Consider the following 20,499-nt stretch of genomic DNA (forward strand, 5'->3'; position numbering starts at 1 on the left):
AGAGGGGATCCCAGGTGTTCAAGGGGATGTCCCCAGCTAGGTCCTTGGGCAGCAGAGGAGAGGGTGCCTGAACTGGCCTTGTCCAATAGTCACACTGATGAATATCTCGAATATCACCATAGAACCTTTGTCCAGCGATGGATGGAGATAGAGACAAAGACCCACATCAGAGCACTGGACTGAGCTCCCAAGGTCCAGTTGAAGAGCAGAAGGAGGGAGAGGATGAGCAAGGAAGTCAAGACCGTGAGGGGCTGGGGGTTGGTCCTCCTACTGAGACGGTGTGCCTGATCTAATGGGAGCTCACCAAATCCAACTGGACTGGGATTGAACGAGCATGTGATTAAACCGGACTTTCTGAATGTGGCTGACAATGGGGGCTGACTGAGAAGCCATTGATAATGGCACTGGGACTTGTTTCTACTGCATGTACTGGTCTTTTGGGATCCTATTCTATTTGTGTAGGTGTGTCTTCTATCTATCTGATGATTTCATTGGATAATTAATAAAGAAACTGCCTGGCCCATCTGATAGACCGGCCCTAAGGTGGGTGGAGTAGACAGAACAGGAAGAAGGAAGTGAGGTAGATGGCTCAGTCAGATTCCACGCCTCTCTTAAGTTAGGCAGACCGCCGTGCCTCTCCTCAGAGAGATGCCAGACGCGATGAAGCTCCAGCCCAAGACGGACGTAAGCTAGAAACTTCCCGGTAAGACACCACTTCGTGGTGCTACACAGATTATTAGATATGGGTTAATCAAGATGTGAGTAAGAGGCTGAAAATAATGGGCCAGGCAGTGTTTAAAAGAATACAATTTGTGTGATGTTATTTCGGGGCATAAGCTAGCCGGCGATCAGGAGCAGGGCGGCAGGAACGCAGCCCGCAGCTCCCTACTACATTTTTGGATGCATACCTTCCTAGGTCTGAATGGCGGGGGGGGGGGGGGGGGGGGGGGGACGGGGGGGGGGGGACGGGGGTGGAGAGGGTGGGGAGGAGGGAGGGCCTTGGACTTCCCACAGGGCAGGGTACCCTGCCCTCTCTTAAGACTGTAGGGGGAGGGAGGAGGGTGAGTGGGGAAGCGGGACAGGAATGGGAGGAGGAGAGGAAGTGGAAATTTTTGAATGGAAAAAAAAGTCAATAGCAAAAAAAAAAGAATATACAAAAATACAATATACAAAATTTAATTATGCAAGAAAGAACTGAAAAAGGTCATAGAACTCTCTATGTGGCGGCCCACAGCTGTAATCTCAGCATAGGAAAGTCGAGGCAAGAGGACCAAGATTTCAAGGCTAGTTTCCACTACAAAGTAAGTTTGAGACAAGTTTGGGCTCCATGAGACCTTGTCTTAAAAACAAAACACAAACAATGACTGAAAGTTCAAATAAAATGCTATAACACAGTGACATGGTTCAGGGTATAAAGGCACTTACCATCAGTCCTGATGACACATCTAGTTAGTGGAAGGAGAGCCAATTTCAGTGAGCTATTCTTTGACTTCCACATGTGTGACACACAAATAAGATGCAATATATTTTCAAATATTTTCTCACACATACTAATTATTACATAATTAACAATATTCAAAAATCCTATTATGAATGCTAGGGAAGGGCTCAGTGGTTAAGAATGCTTGCTGTTGCCAGGTGGTGCATTCAGAAGGTAGTGACAGAGAGCATTCCAGGACAGATTGCAAAGCTACAGAAAAACCCTGTCTCGAAAAACAAACAAACAAACAAAAAGAATGCTTGTTGCTCTTTCAGAAGACCAGAGTTCAATTTCCAATACCCAAGTGTGGTAAGTCACAACTAACTGCAATGCCAATTCCAGGGTTTAGACACCCTGTTGGGGCTCCTGTGAGATTGTACACCGGTGGTATACACGCACACAGACAAATTCATACTTAAATTTTTTTCTAAATCTTCAAAAGTCTTATTATGGCTGTGTTCAAATAATAGCATTTGTATAGAATAGTTGAGTAACAGTAAAATGCATTTCATACAAATATCAAAATTTCCATTTCTTATGTTAACATGGCATTCTGTGTAATTATTACAGCATGGCTTGCATAGAGAAGCCGCTCATACCTCTACCTTTCAAAAGCCCCGCCCTCAAAAGGCCCCACCTCCTTAAAGCCCTTATCTTTGGATTGGATTTTCTCCTTCAAGTATAGAGGCTCCGCCCCACGTCATTGACAGATGTCCGAATGGTGGGTGAGAAGAGTCCGGCTCTTCCGTTTCAGGTTCTCTTGGTGCCGTCAAGCCTTCCCTGCCTGCCTAGTCTTTTCCGGTCTTCGTCTGGCGTGGCAGCCCTTGACAAGCTGATTTGGATCTTTGATTCCGTCTTTGTCATAGCAACGCCCTTACTCTCCTTCCAGACACAGTCTGTCATGGCAGCGTCCAGAGCAGACACTTCCTGACCCGTCTAGCGCTTTCCATGGGCGCTTCCTATTCCTAAAGCCATTCATGGTGGCTCTCAGGCCTCACCGGAAGTAACTTACCGGAAGTGAGCCGGTGCTTCTGCCGGAAGCCAGCGCAGCGCTGGGAAAGATGGCGGCGGTGGGTAACTCGGTTCCTTGCGGGGCCCGGCCTGGCTGGCCCCGGGGCAACGGTCCTCCGCATCCTGGGCCGCGCGGGCGGTCGTTGCTGGCCGCAGGGCCAGCGCTCATAGCGAGTGGCGACGAGCTGGTGGCCGCCGTGTGGCCATACCGGCGGCTGGCTCTTCTGCGGCGCCTCACCGTGCTGCCGTTCGCCGGGCTGCTGTACCCAGCCTGGCTGGGCGCCGCCGTCAGCGGTTGCTGGGACTGGGGCAGCAGCTGGACCCAGGTCCCCGAGGCCGCTCTGCTAGCGCTCGCCACCATCTGCCTCGCGCACGCACTCACTGTCCTGTCAGGGCATTGGTCTGTGCACGCGCACTGCGCGCTCACCTGCACCCCGGTAAGTGCGCGCGCACGACCCCGACCAGGACCAGGCACAGTGGGGCCTAGCAGGGGTTCCGGGCTGCAGCGGGCTTGCATATCCCTAGTCACGGCTGCAGCTTTCCAATTGCAAGGCCCAGTCTCCAGAGGCGCCCTCTGCCCCGCATCTTAGGCCTAATTCTGATCCCGCTGTGACTCGCCATGCAACTGTTGTGTGGTCATTGTGATTCACAAGAAACACATGTAACAGACTTAGCGTAGAACCCATGTTATTGTTTGTGAATTTTTTTTTTTTTTTTTTTTTTTTTTTTTTTTTTTTTCAGAGGAGAAAAATCCCAAGTGTTACACAGTTACACGGAGTCTTTATGGCAAAGAGAACATTTAGCAGCTTTGAATATTGGGGCATTGTTTGTGAATTTTTATCTTAGCTTCCATATGGCATGTTGTTCTTGGAACGGTACTACTTTCCTTCTCCATAGTCTCCTACCTTGGTTTTTCTTTTCTTTCTCTGTTTGTATAGGACAGGGTCTCACTATGCTGCCCTGGCTCGTCTGGTACTCAAAGATATCTGCCTACCTCTGTTTCCAGCATGCTGGCATTAAAAGCCTGTGCCACCATTTCTGGCTCCTACTTTGTTTATCTGAAGTATGAGGCTAGACCTGTAGGGTGATTTCCCCTAATCTGTATTCAGCCTCTGTTCCTTGCCAGACCCAAAGGAGCATGTAGTTCATCCTGGTGCCCAAGAGGAGCAGGAGCGACTTTTAAATGAACAGCTTAGTCTCAGTGGTGTCTGTCTATAACGTAAGGGCAGATAATAAGATAAGGGCTAGTCAGGGTATGCAGCAAGGCTGTGCAGTGACCCAAGCTCAGAATTCTAAATGCAGCGCTGCAACAACCTCAAGGTGCTCTAGCTTAGCAGGTAGCACCAGTGACCACACTATAGATCCCACTAAATTTGAAGCCTGGGGTACAGATATCTGCTCAAGCCAGCTTCTTTTCTAATACCAGCTCTGAGTTGGTCCTCAGGAAAGGAGGAAATGTCAAGGACTGCAGGGAAAACCAGAATATCCCCGTACATACCCTTTCTGACTCTGTGTGCATTGAATCCTGCAGAGGGTTTGGCACTGAGGGTTAGTAGTAGAGTTGTGTGTGGGGGCGGTAGGTATGGAACCCTCAATCCCTAGCAATCATTTATAGAGGAGAACTTCCTCTCCTAGGATGGAGAAGTGAGTGGGAGCAGCTAAGTGGCTAAGTGGCCTTGAGGTGAGGAGGGAGATGAGGGTTTGCTTCTCCCTAGGCTTCAGTTTCACTCTGTAAGGTGAGAGCTGAACTCCCTCCAGGGTCACTGAGGGAGGCTGAGATAACCTGTAAAGTGCCTGCCTGCCTCGGTGCCAGCTCCCTACATAACACCTTGTTCTTGCCTTCGGTGTCATTTCAGCTCATCATTGTGTCTTTGTTTCTGTTTCTTCAGGGTCACCACTGTGTGCCCCTCCATCCCCATCATTGCAAGGTGTAGCAAACAGCTTACGGCGGAGTGTTTCTTGTGTCAGGAAAGTAGAATGGAAAAGAAGGGGGACTCATTTGTTACTGCAGAAGACAGATAACACTAAGTCAAATCCCAGGGAACTTTAGATGGGGAGGGCTCCAGAGTAGGTGACATTTAAGCAAAGGGAGCTAGCTATCTCAGTGTGTATATGCTTCCCGCAAGGAAGGTGGTGTGGAGGAAGGAGGCATGCCCAACCTCTCAGCATCCCGCACATAATTCTCTCTAGGGAACCTCACAGTTAAGTTACAAAAAAAAAAAAAAAAAAAACTAAAAAAAAAAAACCCACCTCATGCTGTTTTAAGTATACTTATGGTTTTATGTCACATTCATAGCTGTCTTTGGCTGCATTGCCCACAGGCTGTAGGAGGGATATGCTTGGATACCAAGGTTCTTAGCTTAGGCACAGGCAAGCCTGACTGTGCAGCGTACTAGGGAGCAGTAAGCAAGCCAGAGAGACCCAGTGTGGTGGCAAGTGTGCTGTGGCAAGTCTTGAGGCATGTGACTGGAGAGCAAACTAAGTGTTCCATATGGCTTTGAGTTCATGTTCAGAGGTGATGAGTGTGCTTGTGACCTCAGCTTTCTAATATAGGGTACGGCCAAGCCAGCACTAGAGCCTAGGTACATAGTCATAACATTCTATGGAGCTGCTGTCCCACACTCCTCTGCCCTGTGAGGGCATGCACTTTGGGTTAAGAAGGGCTCAATAACAATTTTTGGCTTTTGACAGGAGTATGACCCCAGCAAAGCAACCTTTGTGAAGGTGGTGCCAACCCCCAACAATGGCTCCACTGAGCTGGTGGCTCTGCACCGTGACAAGGTAGGTAGGGATGGCCTGCAGGGTAACTGGAATAGGCATTTGTGTAGTGTTCCTGAGCACTGATGTCCACACCCCACCCCCAGGATGAAGATGGGCTGGAGGTGCTGTCATTTGAATTCCAGAAGATCAAATATTCCTATGATGGCCTGGAGAAAAAGCAGTTTCTCCCAGTGGCCTTCCCAGTGGGGAACACTTTCTCCTACTATCAGAGCAACAGAGGCTTCCAGGAAGACTCGGAGATCCGAGCTGCGGAGAAGAAGTTTGGAAGCAACAAGTGAGTCCACAACTTCCCCATGGACCCCTGTGCACAGCTGCCCTGCTCTGCTCCTCCTTCAGGAGCCCTGGCAGTAAGGCAGAGGCTCTGCTTTTAAACCAAAACTGCTAGGCGACCCGCTCTGCTCTAGTTTCCTCCAAAGTTGTCTGCCAATAGGGCCTTAGAGGACCAGGAGCCTCTGCTTTGTGGTTGTGAGACCTTGGTCAGAGGGTTGTCCTGTCTTGAGTGACCATTCTGACCATTTCTGAGTGTCCGTTTTGTGACTCTTGATGTGTGTGGCAGAGGGTGGGTGTGCATGTGCGTGCAAATATATGAGGCAGGGGGCCAGCTTTAGTTATCCCAGGAACCATCCGCCTTGTTTTTAAGACGGTCTCTCTGAATTGGAGCTCACTAAATAGCAACATCAGCAATTCTCCTGTCTCTACCTACCTAGTGCTGCTATTATAAGATCATGCTGCTACACTTGGTTTTTTTACACAGAGTCTGGAACTTGAACTTAGGTCCTCATGCTTATAAGGCAAGCACTTTAAGCTGTGTCCTTGGCCTGCCCTCCCTGACAAACATGGAATTAGATTTTATTTATTTTTCCCTTGTCAGGCTTTCTCCTTGTAACCCTGGCTATCCTGAAACTCAGTCTGTAGACCAGGCTGGCCTCTACCTCCCAGAGATCCACCTGCCTCTGCCTCCCATGTACTGGAATTCAAGGTGTATGCACCACTGCCCAGCATGAAATTAGATTCTACCTTGCAATTTCTGTTCAACTATTTATGCTCATATGCATCTCAACACATTAGATGGTGATGACACACCTTCAGTGGGGTTGGAGTACAGCTCAGTGGTTGAGTGCTTGGCTAATGAGCTAGACTGGATTCCACCTCCAACCCTGCAAAAAGAAAACCTCCTTGATACTGTGTAGGATGATAGATACTCCATGCAGACTTTCTTCTTTAATCTTTTACTAAAATTAAGGTGCTGATAAGCATCTAGGGGAGGACAGTACAAAGCTGGGTACCAAACACCATCATTTGGCATCACAGCCCCCATGGTGTCCACCCTGACAAACTGCTTAATCAGGAAACCAGTAGAGATCTTAGGATTTTCCTCCTGTGGTGCTGTTCATGGAACCTGGTGCCTAGCACGTGCTAGACAGGAGCTGTCCATTGAGCTGTTGCTCCCCTAGCCGTCCACCCCAGCTGTCCACTCTAGCTACCACACACTTAGCTGTCCGTGAGGTTCTTTCATAGCTCAGTTGCTTTTTAGGAAATGTACATATTACCAATATTACCATATCCAGTACCAAGTTAGAAGAATCATTTGGTGGTCTGTGCGACCCTAGTGTCCACATTAATGGCCTGGGACATATTTTTATGCTGTCACTCTGGGTGTTTTTTTTTTTAATCTGTGGGATTGTTCTGCAGTTTCTACTTCTCAAATCCCACCATGTCTGGGGAAGTCTGTGAGTACCCTTGCATTTTGAGAGCTGAGCAAAGGAGACCTAAGTCAGATTGGGAGACCACATGTTGCTATAGGAGACGCCATAGGGACAAGCAGTTTGAACCCTAGTGCTTATTGGATTTCTGTGAGTTCCAGGCCATAGTGGGAACCTGTTTCCAAAAAAGAAAGAAGAAACGGAGGGGGGTGGGGAATCCCAGTTCCAGGGGTAGAGACTAGAGTTCACCTAACATGTACAACGTCCAGAGTTCCGTCCCTACCTGCACATAAACTAATCGTGGTGGCACTCTTGTCATTCCAGCACTCAGAAGGTGGAGGCAGGGATGTTCAGTTCAGACCGCCTCCTTGGCCCTGTAAGGAGCTTGAAGGCAACCTAGGATACATGAGAACCCATCTCAGTAAAAGAACATCCAGTTTCAGTGAGATCAGGCTCTGTCACCAGGGTTCCCCTTCTCCCAGGCACCCTGCCCTGCTGCCTGTGTCACTGACCAGATATTCTCACCTTGCTCTGGGGTGGGTAGTATTGGGAAGAGCCTGTCACAGGGTTCAGCAGAGCAAGGGGCTCAGTGGGTAAGGACAGCACATTGTCAGCCAGTCTGTGCCTGGCTGGTGAGCAAGCAAGGAGTGTGTGAGCACAGCCTCTGCCTTGGGTAGCCTGTATTTTGGAAACCTGCAGAGGTTCCCAGTTAGAGGTGGCAGGGCCAGGATCTCCCCTGCTTCAGCCTCATCCAGGAATTTGACAAGTATGGTCTCTTGCAGGGCCGAGATGGTGGTACCTGACTTCTCTGAGCTTTTCAAGGAGAGAGCCACAGCCCCTTTCTTCGTGTTTCAGGTAACAACAACTCTGTCCCTTGTACCAGTTCCTTCTTTGGGGCTGTTACAGCCAGAGTGAGCCTGGCTGCCCTTGCAAACCCGAGTCTCTCCCTGCCCTCAAGGATTATTGGTGTTTGCCAGGATTTCTGGGTACAGGACAGGTGGGCAAGGCTGACAGGCTGCTGCCTCACAGGTGTTCTGTGTGGGGCTCTGGTGCCTGGATGAGTATTGGTACTACAGTGTCTTCACTCTGTCCATGCTGGTGGCTTTTGAGGCTTCCCTAGTGCAGCAGCAGATGAGGAACATGGCAGAGATCCGCAAGATGGGCAACAAGCCCCACATGATACAGGTGTGACTGATGGAACAGGTGGGAGGGACGAGTGGATGGTAGCCCTGCTCAGCCCTGGGTGAGCACCATTCATAGTCTGTTGACACACTTCCCCTACTTACACTTCCAGGTCTACCGCAGCCGAAAGTGGAGGCCTGTCGCCAGTGATGAGATTGTTCCAGGGGACATCGTGTCCATTGGTGAGGCAGGATTTCTCTCCCTCCAGACAGAAACCCTTGCCTTAGACTGTGGCTGACCCTCCTGCCCGCACGTTGCAGGCCGATCCCCCCAGGAGAACCTGGTACCATGTGATGTGCTGCTGCTGCGGGGCCGCTGCATCGTGGACGAGGCAATGCTCACAGGGGAATCGGTGCCACAAATGAAGGTGATGGATGGGATCCATAGTTCCTTAACCAGGGCAGGAGAGGCAGGTGGGCTGGATTTATTTCCATAGATTTGGGTGAGCCAGGTGGAGAGAACCAGGATATCCAGTCAGGATGGGCATAGAGAATCCAGGAGGATTCTCTGTATCTGTGAGGTTGTCTAGTGCAGATCACAAGGCACTAACTCCACAAGTCCTGTAGTGAGAAAGTACCAGCCATGGAACCCGGATGGAAAGGATTTGCTGATCTAGGTATGGGTGTCCTCATGGGAGTCAGGCAAGTCCCTGGGGGCCAGATGCATACAGAGATGCAGCCTACTAATACCTCAGCACCAGAAGGCTGTCATCCAGTTCTGATGTTTCCTTTCTCAGGAGCCGATTGAAGATCTGAGCCCAGACCATGTCCTAGATCTGCAGGCTGATGCCCGGCTACATGTCATCTTTGGGGGCACCAAGGTGGTACAGCACATCCCCCCACAGAAGGCAACCTCTGGCCTGAAGTGTAGGTGCCTCGAGGGTGTCCTGGAGGTCCTGCACCTATTGTAGCATGAAGGGTGTTAATGACACATGCCTCTGCTTGCCTCCTCAGCGGTTGACAATGGATGTGTGGCCTATGTCCTGAGGACTGGATTCAACACTTCCCAGGTATGGTCTTTGATCACATCTAGGAGGGCCCAGAGTGTATGATGGATTTTTCCAGAACATTCACTCTTTAAGGCTAATGCAGACCTTACCATCCTAGTGCTGGCTTGCTTTCCCTGGCCAAACATAACAGTGGGTGTGCCCAAAGATGTCTCACAAATAATAAATACCCAGAGACAGATATTGGGGTTCAAGCTGAAGATCAGAAAAGCAAAACAGCCAAGCCAGTAGAGAAGTCTTACCTCTACCAAGGCTGAACAACTGCATACTGAGCCCAGAACTTCAGTCTCCTCCAGTCTTGTATTCCCCTTTAGTGCTGGGACTAAAGAGGTGTAGCTCCTAGTTTTGGGATTAAAGGCATGAGCCACCACCACCTAGATCTGTTTCTGCATTGATCTCATGTAGCCCAGGGTGGCCTTGAACTCACAGGGATCCATCTGCATCTGTCTCCCAAATCCTGGGATTAAAGGTGTGTGATACCACTGCCTGTCCTTTAGTGGCTTAGTTTTACCTTCTAATCTTCAGGCAAGTCTTATTTATTAAGATATAATAAAATATCATTATACAAGGTAGTCTGTCTGTGACCATCCTAGGAGGAGGGTGTTAAGTGAGGTGCCCTGGTAAATCCTTCACGATTTTGCCTGGAGGGGTGATGAAAGCCTGACTTCTTCCTTTGCACTCCACACACACACAGACTCACACCCCATGGCCCTGTGGCTGGCATCTTTAACTCTCGTTGGAAATCTAACTGGGGCTCTAGTCTGCCTGCTTCATGGTCTGATGTGAGCATCGCTGTTTCCTAGAAAGAGAAGCCAGCCTCAGTGCTCTCAGGGAGGGGAGGCCACTGTCCCCTGTAAACCTCCAAGAAAAGACTGTCTCCCCCGCCCCTGTCCCCATCCCTGCAGGGCAAGCTGCTGCGTACAATTCTCTTTGGGGTAAAGAGGGTGACTGCGAACAATCTGGAGACCTTCATCTTCATCCTTTTCCTCCTGGTGTTTGCCATTGCTGCAGCTGCGTATGTGTGGATTGAAGGTAAGGGCACTGACAGCCCCTGCTCCACACCCCCATCCCTGCCCCAGGTTACCAGGCCCTGTTTCCACAGGAACCAAGGACCCCAGCCGGAACCGCTACAAACTCTTTCTTGAGTGTACCCTGATCCTCACCTCGGTTGTACCCCCTGAACTGCCCATTGAGCTGTCCCTGGCTGTCAACACCTCCCTCATTGCTCTGGCCAAGCTCTGTGAGTACTGAGTGTTTGGTGGGGTGTGATACAGAACAGGCAGGAGCCTGGAGGGACCCCCTGACTCCAGGTCCCATCCCCCACCCCTAGACATGTACTGCACTGAGCCTTTCCGGATCCCCTTTGCTGGCAAGGTCGAAGTGTGCTGCTTTGACAAGACAGGTACCTTGACCAGTGACAGCCTGGTGGTGCGTGGTGTAGCAGGGCTGAGGTGAGCATAAAGGGACTCCCCCACCCTATCCCACCCCACCCAACCCCACCCCACCTCACTCCACCTCCAGCAAACAGAACCAAACTTGACCTGAGCCTCCACTGAAGTCCTGGTTCTGAGGTTCTATTACAGAGGTCCTACGTGGATATCAGTATTAGTGGTGTCAGGGGTAGGGAATTTGATTCGGGCCAAGAAGAGCCAGCACAGACCTGGTGCCTCATTTGTTGGGACCTCAGGAATCATCCTTGAGGCTGGTAGTCTCAGATGGACCACTTCTTCACCAGGGTATCCTTAGTGACCATCACACTGAGTACTGACAACTCAGAGGGTAGTCCCTGGGGACACTCACTAGAGATTTCCCTGGCAGAGGTGCAACTCACCCACCCTCCTCTCTCCACATGTTACCAACTGTTCAATTGCAGAGATGGGAAAGAGGTGACTCCAGTGTCCAGCATTCCCATAGAAACACACCGTGCCCTGGCCTCCTGCCACTCGCTCATGCAGCTGGATGATGGCACCCTAGTGGGTGACCCCCTGGAAAAGGCCATGCTGACAGCTGTGGACTGGACACTGACCAAAGGTGAGGGGCTAGAATCCAAGGCCTAACATGTGTGGCCTCTTTGTCCTGGGCAGGCTAGCCCATGATGGTGACATTCTTCCAGGCTAGTGCCAGGCTGGCCTCACATTGGTATCTTTATGGGTCAGTGTCCTGTCTTCCATGGCTGATGTGCCTGCTGTGACCAGCAGGGTTCTGGGAATGCTGGAGTGGGAAAGTTGGAGCAGAGTGTGGGGGGCTTGGCTACCTCTCTGGAGCAAAGCCCCTCAGGACCCGTACTTATTTGTTTCCAGATGAGAAAGTTTTCCCCCGAAGTATTAAAGCTCAGGGGCTGAAAATTCACCAGCGCTTTCATTTTGCCAGTGCCCTAAAGCGAATGTCCGTGCTCGCCTCCTATGAGAAGCTCGGCTCCACTGACCTCTGCTACATCGCGGCAGTGAAGGGGGCCCCTGAAACCCTGCACTCCATGGTGAGCCAGCCCCAACCCTGGGGGAAGGGATAGGCAGGGAACAAGCAGTGACATGTCCCCTGTGTTTTGTGCAGTTTTCCCAGTGCCCAGCTGACTACCACCACATCCACACTGAGATCTCTCGGGAAGGAGCCCGTGTCCTGGCTCTGGGGTACAAGGAGCTAGGACATCTCACACACCAGCAGGTGAGGACTGGCCACACTCACAGCCCCTACAACCCTGCCACATCAATGGGAGTGGGTGCAATTTCATGTTGCCTTCTCTGCTCTGGGATGTGCTAGGCACCTTCTTGGGGAAGGCCAGAAGGCATCTCAGATTCCACCATTCTTGGCCCAACAACCTGGTGGTCAGAAGGCCTTAGCGGTCTGTACCCCTCCCTTTCCTTCCCTCCATCTATCTCTGCCCCTCTTTGCGACCTCTAACAGCCCTTTGACTTGCTTCTTGGTCCTGATCTAGTCAGCTTACTGCCTCCAGCCAAACATCCCTCTAGAACATAATGTCAGCCCACAGCCCTGACTATGGAGACCCACTCAAGTCAGGACTCAAGCCTCTGTCCTCCTGCATTATGGTTGGCTTGCTTCTGGGTCTGGAGAGCCCTCTTTCTCCCAAGCCTGGCCCCCTGGTCCTGTCTACCCTGACCATCTGCCCCATACCTTCACTCCTATTTTACTGTGTCTTCTAGGATTTTTATCCCCCGCCGTCCGTGCTACTTTTTGGCTTTCGTGATGGTGGTCGCCTTGTGCAGTCCCACTTTTGAACTGAGTCACAGAGTGCTCTATGATGTCTCGCAGTCCACAATCATGAATTCTAGACACAGTTGGGTCTAGACCCCATTATTATTAACTGGATCCCACTTGGCACCTGCCTAGCCTCTCCCCTCCTGACTTAGACATTTCTCTTCTTAGAGGACTGGGCCTTTCCTCTCCTGGCACCATCACACACACAGTGACTCTAGTTGCTGAGGCACTTGTCATTACCTGCTTTCCTGACTGGGTTCCTCACTCTGGGAGATTTGAAGAGGCTAGTGGGAAGGTAGATGGTGAAGGTATCCTGCGTCTGTTCACAGGCCCGGGAGGTCAAGCGGGAGGCACTGGAGTGCAGCCTCAAGTTCGTGGGCTTCATTGTGGTCTCCTGTCCACTCAAGGCTGACTCAAAGGCTGTGATCCGAGAGATCCAGAATGCATCCCACCGGGTATGAGCAAAGCAAGAAGTTGGAGCACAGGCGGGGGCCTGGGACTGGCAGCAGAGAACTGACAGCTCTAGTTCTCAACAGTGAGGAGACCACAGGCTTTAAGCTGGGTGTAGATAGGGCTGGTAAAGGATACTCTGTAACATGGCCTCTCTTAAAACCTTCCTCACCTCATCAGACTGTGTGTGACTAAGAAGGAGACAGAAGCTGGAGGGAAGGGATCTGGAGGCCATGCCTGTCCTCATGTACAGTCTCAGAGAGAGGCAGAAAACACAACTGGTCCCCAGTGAATCATCACAGGTCAAGGCGTATCTACTTGCTTTTTCCATTACTAAAATGTTCTCTGTACAAGCAGGTACCAGGCCCTGAGCACGGACAGTCAAGAGCTAATTCTTAATTTGTGTTTTAAGTGAAGGCAATAAACTAAATGTGGTGACATGCCCATCACCCTAGCAGTAAGGAGGCAGAGGTCAGCGGGTCAATGTGAGTATGAGGTCAGTATGTTCTACATAGTGAGACCAAGGCCAGCCCAAAAAGCAAAAAGTAGGATTCGAGAGTTGGCTCAGCAGTTAGGAGAACGTGGTGCTCACTCATGAGTACCAGAATTCGAATCCTGACAGCACACGGTAACTGTAACTACAGCTGTGGGAGATCTTACATCTCCTGACCGTCATATCCAAAGGCACACACACCCATTCCTAGAAACACAGTGTAAAAAGTGAGTTCCTTTACGAAGAAGCAGTGCATTGGGGCTGAAGTGTGACTCAGCGTGTGCTTAGTGTGTGAGCAGCCCTAGTGCCAGCTCAGCACTAGGACTGTGGTGTCCAGTGAACTGCTGCAGCCCTGCCATTTGGGTAGCACATCCTGGGTTGTAGGCTGTGCTACCCCAGAAAGGTTGTGGCCTTTTCTCTCATGCTTTTAGGAGGAGCTGTAAAGCCAAGGTAAGAATTCCGCCCAGCAACTCTTCCCTGCTAAGCTCTGTCCCCTATTCCCTATCCTCTAGGTGGTCATGATCACAGGGGACAACCCACTCACTGCCTGCCATGTGGCTCAGGAGCTGCACTTCATTGATAAGGCCCACACGCTCATCCTGCATCTTCCCTCAGAGAAAGGTGAGACTGGGTAGCTGGGGCCCTAGTCTAGGACCAGTGCCTTACCGCTCTTTACTGCTGATTCCAATTGCTGTCCACCCCACTATGAGGAGGCCTCAGATAAGGCTTTGGATATGAAGGCTAAGAGAGATAGGTAGTGCGGCGTATGGTGTGGTATAAGGGCATTCATTGGTTCCTGAGCCTGCCTTGTTTGTTTACAACAGGCCTCGTATACACTACCAGACAGAGGCACTCATTCCTCATCCTTGCCCACCTTGGGCTGGCAGGTCACTCCTGTGCCATTGCCCAGAGGTTGCTAGGTCCCAATACCTGATGAGGGCACCAGTTGCCCAACATTGAGGGTGGTAGATCCTGGGTGAAAGTCATGGTGTGTTCTTAGCACATCTGTCTGCCCTGCTGTGCACTGCGAGCACCTTCTATGCACACTGAAGGGAGGAGATAAACTGCTAAGCTGGCTCTTGGCATCTTGCTTGTAAGCAAGGAGGCTGGGCCTCAAAAGTAAGTTCACTTAGTTATGTGTGGAGGGAGGGTGCACTCCTGTCAGCCCAGCACTTGAGGCAGGAAGATTGCTGTTAGTTCCAGGAGAGACTGGGCTACATGGTAGCTTTCAGGCCAGTTTTTTCGTACATATCTTCTGAGACCAGTCTTTAGAACCCTTCCTAAGTAAGCAAGTAAACCCACTTCTTGCTTGGGTCACTTAATGTCACTTAGTGCAGGACCTATATGAGGAGCAGCAGGTAGCCCAATGCAGGATAGCAGAATAGAAGGTGGTAGATATACCCAGCTAGGAAGGCTTCTAGAACCTTCCCACTGCTTCTCAAAGAGCTCAGTCATCACTCTCAACTGTTGGCCCCAGCTCTCCCTCCATTCCAGCCCTGTATGCTATGTTCTTGGACCTGAGGGTTGTGGGCAGGTGATCCTAAAGGGATGATCATAGCTGTTACTTTACGTGCAAGTCAAGCAGGTTGACTAAACTTCCCTCTCACATAGTCTAGGGTGGGAAGTCAGAGCTGGGTGTACTGATGAGCCACCCTCCCCCAGCCTACTCCTGGATCTGAGCTGCAGAAGTAAAAGTGGGTCCCATGGGGCTTAGCATGAGAGGGATCCTAGGTACAAGAGGGCTAGAGTTCAGGTTGGTAGTGGAGAGATCTGTTAGATGAGGGATCAGTGTCATGTAACTTCCTGAGGGAGAAGGTGGCTTGACTTCTGAGACCAGACCTCCTGTGTTTGCATCTAGCCCCATCATGCTTAGATTCCTCGTTCCTCCTGAGGGTCCTCTGTGTGTTCTTTGTGAAATGTCCAGACCAGGGTTAGGTTCTGGGTGAGGCTGTGGTCTTGGCCCTGGAGTACCAACCCTTACCGTGGATGTGTCCCACAGGCCAGCCGTGTGAGTGGCGCTCCATTGATAGCAGCATCGTGTTGCCTCTGGCCCTGGGTTCCCCCAAGGTACTGGCCATGGAGCACGCACTATGCCTCACAGGTGATGGCTTGGCTCACCTGCAGGCTGTGGACCCCCAGCAGCTGCGCCACCTCATCCCTCACGTGCAGGTGTTTGCCCGTGTGGCTCCCAAGCAGAAGGTATGTGCTGGAGCCTGGAGTTGGGCACTGGGGACTTTGGGGATGGCTGCAGCCCTATTCATTTCATGTCTACCATGCAGGAATTTGTCATCACCAGCCTGAAAGAGCTGGGCTATGTGACCCTCATGTGTGGAGATGGCACCAATGACGTGGGCGCATTGAAGCATGCTGATGTGGGTGAGCTCCAATAGCTGGGAGCTGTGTCTCCATCACTAGAGTAGGAACATCTCACCTTGCCCTGTTGCTCATAGACAATCAGGGGTATTTGACTCTTAAGATAGGAGCTGGGTGTAGCTCTGTGGTAGAGGTCTTTATATGTACAAAGTCCTGGACTTTATCCCAAACACTGAAAAAAGAGGTAATTTTAATTAATAACTTCCCTGGGCAGTCGTGCTCATCCAGGCAGAGCTCAAGAGAATCGGGTTCAAGTTCGAGGCTAGCCTGGTTACATGGAACCCTGTCTTTTAAAAAGAAATCTTTATGGGGCTGTAAGGTCAGGGAAGGGTACAGGCACAAGGAACAGAGGATAGAAGCAAAGAGGTAGTTGGGGGCATTGTGTGAATCCCACAACCAGGCCTGATTGCCACAGGCCATTGACAAGACAAGTGTGACAACCCTGGACTGCAAAGGTTGAGCTTTTGTCTTTTTTCTTTTTCATCTGACCTGCATCATCTGAGTTCTCACCCTCAAAGACTTTTCTCTCAAGTGATAAGTTTCTTTGGAGACCATCAGTTTTCAGTTTCTCATTTTAGGTTCTGATGGGATGTGTACGCTCATTTGAGCCTGGATCTTGCTGTGTTACATGACCCGGAACTCAAGATCCTGCTATCTCAGCCTCCAGAGGGCTGGGGTCACAGCTAGGCCTGCACCAACATGGTTCTGACACATCTGGATTGGTGTGTTCTCCATTTGATTTCTTGTGGCTTCTACTTTTTTTTTTTTTTTCAAATAACAAATATTTACATTCTCTCTTTACAAACTGAAAGTAATGCTTTTTAAAAAATTTGGTTCTGGGCTGGGCAATGGTGGCGCATGCCTTTAATCCCAGCACTTGGGAGACAGAGACAGGCGGATCGCTGTGAGTTCAAGGCCAACCTGGTCTACAAGAGCTAGTTCCAGGACAGGGTCCAAAGCTACAAAGAAACCCTGTCTTTAAAAAAAAAAAAAAAAAAAAAAAATTGGTTCTGGCTGGGCAGTAGTGGCTCACACATTTAATCCTAGCATTCAGGAGGCAGAGGTAGATGAATCTCTGAGTTCAAGGCCAGCCTGTTCTAAAAATGAGTTCTAGGACAGCCAGGACTACACAGAGAAACCCTGTCGAGGAAAAAAAAGTTCTAAATTGAACTTGGGCACTTGAGCATGGGCAGGCAGGTATTCAGCCACTGAGCTACATCCCCACTCTTGCTTTCTTTTTTCATACCCTCTTTTCAAATGCGTTGATTAGTATTGTGTGATGTGTATTCATGCTGGTGGAGGTGCATGCCTGCTATCACGTAGCTATAAAAGTCAGAAGAATGCCTTGTTGGAGTTGGTTCTCTTCACATTCACACGAATGCCAGGCACATGTGGGAAGTACTTTTATCTGCCAAACCATTCTCCAGCAAAACAAGGAGGCCAGTCTCTGAGGGCACCATAGGGCAGTCAGGTGAAATGGAGAATCTTGGAACTGGTGGGATGAGCAATAGCTTTGCAACTGAACACTGGTACCTGCCCTTCCCATCACTCCTTCCCAATACCTTATCAGGTGTAGCACTCTTGGCCAATGCCCCTGAAAGGGTTGTAGAACGACGGCGGCGGCCAAGGGACAGTCCAGTCCTGAGCAACAGCGGCCCCAGAGTCTCCTCCAAGTCAGCCAAACAGAGGTCAGCACTCCTGTCCCCTGAGGAGCCACCAACCTCCAACAGGGTGAGTATTCAGGTTGGAAAGCCCATCACCCTTGCTAGCCAGGGCTGACCCCTGCTGCTCACCCCACAGGACCGCCTGAGCCAGGTGCTGCGGGACCTGGAAGATGAGAGCACCCCCATTGTGAAGCTGGGGGATGCCAGCATTGCAGCACCCTTCACCTCCAAGCTGTCCTCCATCCAATGCAGTGAGTCTTGAGCACCTAGCTCTGCCCCTGCCTGTAGCCATGCTCACCCAACACCCTGCCCAATTGTGCCCAGAGCCACACCCAACCCAGCACCCTGCCCACTCATGCCCTGCTTCCCCACAGTCTGCCACGTCATCAAGCAGGGCCGTTGCACATTGGTGACGACGCTGCAAATGTTCAAGATCCTGGCCCTCAATGCTCTCATCCTGGCATATAGCCAAAGTGTCCTCTACCTAGAGGGTGTCAAGTTCAGCGACTTCCAGGCTACTCTGCAGGGGCTGCTGCTGGCCGGCTGCTTCCTCTTCATCTCCCGCTCCAAGGTGGGCCCTGGACCGCCTAGGGCTGGCCACAGTGCATTTCAAGAGCTCTTGGAATTTTCATCCCATGTTACAGACAGAGACCTAGAGCCCAGAGGCAGGATTGTCCCTTAGACTGCATAGAACATGCACACAGTGACAGGCTGGCTGGATACCAGTGATATCACTTAGGGTATATTGCTATCTGTGAGCTTGGGGTTCAGGCAGGTCACAGTCCCTAGGACAAAGGAAATGATAAATGAGAGCAAGCAGAGAACTCACAGTTCTGTGAGGGGGAAAAGTGTGTCACAGGCTTCAGGGACAGCCACGGCGGCCTCCTGAGGAAAGGGCGCTGCCACAACCAGGCGTCTACGCTGTCACTGATGTGGCAAAATAGAGGTCCCAGTGGCCAGAGGGTGTATGTGTCAACTTCCCGTCAAGGTGAAGAAAGGCTGCACAGGGCAACTTGAAACAAAAGGTCTGTCTTGGCTTAGTCTTCCAGACGTTTCAGGCCATTTTTAGAGCTACTCACCTAACAGCAGCTAAAAGAGGAAGGCCTGGGATTATCTCCTAGGCTACATTCCCATATGCTGACCCCACTATCTTTCATCAGTCCAGGCATAGGTCACAGCCTTAGGGATTAATCACTTTGCAAATCCTCTCATGTTCCCGGGTCTTCCCTCCTTAATAGGGTGGGAAGCTAGCAAACTGGACTAGGCATAACCATAGGCACAAGGCTCTGCCTGCCATTTTGGGAGTAGAGAGTAAATCTGTTTCCTAACAGACCTCCATTGCTACCATGGAGTACAGATGATTTTGGGCATAGGCAGCCCCAAGATCAGGATGAAATAAGATGCTTGAGGAGGCAGGAGTATCATCTCACTACTGGTTGAGTGAGTAAGCTGGCTCTGACTGCCCCACAGCCTCTCAAGACTCTGTCCCGAGAACGGCCCCTGCCCAACATCTTCAACCTATACACCATCCTCACAGTGATGCTGCAGTTCTCTGTCCACTTTCTGAGCCTCGTCTATTTGTACCGTGAGGCCCAGGCACGCAGCCCTGAGAAGTAAGTGGTTCCAGGAGGAGAGGAGGGAAGGACAGCTGACCAGGCCCTGGCTCTGTGTCAGGGCAGCAGGAAGCCACAAAGGGGCCTGAGCAGAAGAGGGATACTGACATCCATGTGCCCCTGCAGGCAGGAACAGTTTGTAGACCTATACAAGGAGTTTGAGCCAAGCCTGGTCAACAGCACTGTGTACATCATGGCCATGGCCATGCAGATGGCTACCTTTGCCATCAACTACAAGGTGAGGCCCCACATACCTACCCATTCCCACCTGGCCTGCCCCTCCCTCCTCAGCCTTCCCTAGGCAGCTGTGTTTTCATTACAGGGCCCACCGTTCATGGAGAGCCTGCCTGAGAACAAGCCCCTGGTGTGGAGTCTGGCAGTTTCACTGCTGGCCATCATTGGCTTGCTCCTTGGTTCCTCACCAGACTTCAACAGCCAGTTTGGCCTCGTGGACATCCCTGTGGAGGTGAGTGACCCTGAGCAGTGGCCACTGGCTCAGCCCAGCCACTGGCCCGGCTCACCTGCTTCCTCCTTGACAGTTCAAGCTGATCATTGGCCAAGTCCTGGCCCTGGACTTCTGCCTGGCACTCCTGGCTGACCGTGTCCTACAGTTCTTCTTGGGGACTCCGAAGCTGAAAGTGCCTTCTTGAGACGATGGTGCTGGTATCCACTGCCTACCCTGGCTGCCGCTGGACAGGAGCACTGCCCCCCATTGCTCCAGAGGGAAACACTGCTCCCATCTCCACAGTGAGGCAGCCCTGCCTTGACCTTGGAAGACTGAGCTGGGACCCTTGTGTGCAACCACTGGCCAGGCTAGTGGAAGCAGCCCTGGCTAGCACCTTTGGGAAATAAATCAGCGTCTGCAATTTTGTGAAGCCGCCTCCAATTGTCTGTGCCACACAGGGCCTCTGGGAATTGAGGAGCCAGGTGGTCACCAAAGAAGGGCCTGCCGTCACCACAAGCCAAGGGAGGAGAGTGGCACCTTCTGTTGGCATTCGGCACTTTGCAGGCCAAGCCTGAAACTGGTGACCTCAGGTTTTCTATGTAGTGCCCATCCTGGATTTGTGGGGCTTTTATAACATGTCAGGCCCTGGGAGAGGCAACAGTGTGTCTTCCTCAGTGCTGTGGCAGATCCCACTCAGGGTCCTTGCCACCATCTCCTATCACAAATGCAGCTGCCACTGGCTGGGACCCTAAACGCCCCCACTGGATAGTCTCCTTACTTTCAAAGGAAAATGCGTGCAGGTAGGGGACTCCTGAGCCTAAGTGAGTTCTTGGAGGCCCCAGTACAAGGTGTTTGTGTCCCTACCTGCCCCTAAGACCTGACTGCACTGAAAGGGAACTTACCTCAAGAGCCTGACCCAACCAAACATTTAATCCCAGCACTCAGCTGGCTGAGGCAGGGGGATTCTTGAGTTTGAGACTAACCGGGTTTACACACGGAATTCAGGCCAGCCAGGCCAAATAGTGAGACGTGACTCTGCTCCCTCGCGGGGGTCCCCCACCCCCCCACCCCTGCCTCAACAAAAA

At 51.2% G+C, this 20,499-nt stretch overlaps 1 protein-coding gene across 1 annotated transcript; it reads left to right on the forward strand.

Annotated features, from left to right (window-relative positions):
- The first annotated feature begins 2,442 nt into the window (after positions 1-2,442).
- On the forward strand, positions 2,443-19,844 carry Atp13a1 (ATPase 13A1). The gene is made up of 26 exons (XM_038326045.1): positions 2,443-2,928; positions 5,183-5,272; positions 5,356-5,546; positions 7,758-7,830; positions 8,005-8,160; positions 8,270-8,339; positions 8,418-8,524; positions 8,894-9,023; positions 9,111-9,166; positions 10,069-10,195; positions 10,266-10,403; positions 10,494-10,614; positions 11,037-11,194; positions 11,464-11,639; positions 11,714-11,824; positions 12,706-12,831; positions 13,832-13,940; positions 15,319-15,518; positions 15,599-15,695; positions 17,263-17,423; positions 17,493-17,607; positions 17,731-17,927; positions 18,827-18,969; positions 19,096-19,207; positions 19,292-19,435; positions 19,509-19,844. The coding sequence occupies exons 1-26, from the start codon at positions 2,542-2,544 to the stop codon at positions 19,617-19,619; spliced, it is 3,606 nt and encodes a 1,201-aa protein (XP_038181973.1). The 5' UTR covers positions 2,443-2,541; the 3' UTR covers positions 19,620-19,844.
- Positions 19,845-20,499: the final 655 nt, after the last annotated feature.

Source organism: Arvicola amphibius, chromosome 4, assembly GCF_903992535.2.
Source record: "Arvicola amphibius chromosome 4, mArvAmp1.2, whole genome shotgun sequence".
NCBI classification, from domain to species: domain Eukaryota; kingdom Metazoa; phylum Chordata; class Mammalia; order Rodentia; family Cricetidae; genus Arvicola; species Arvicola amphibius.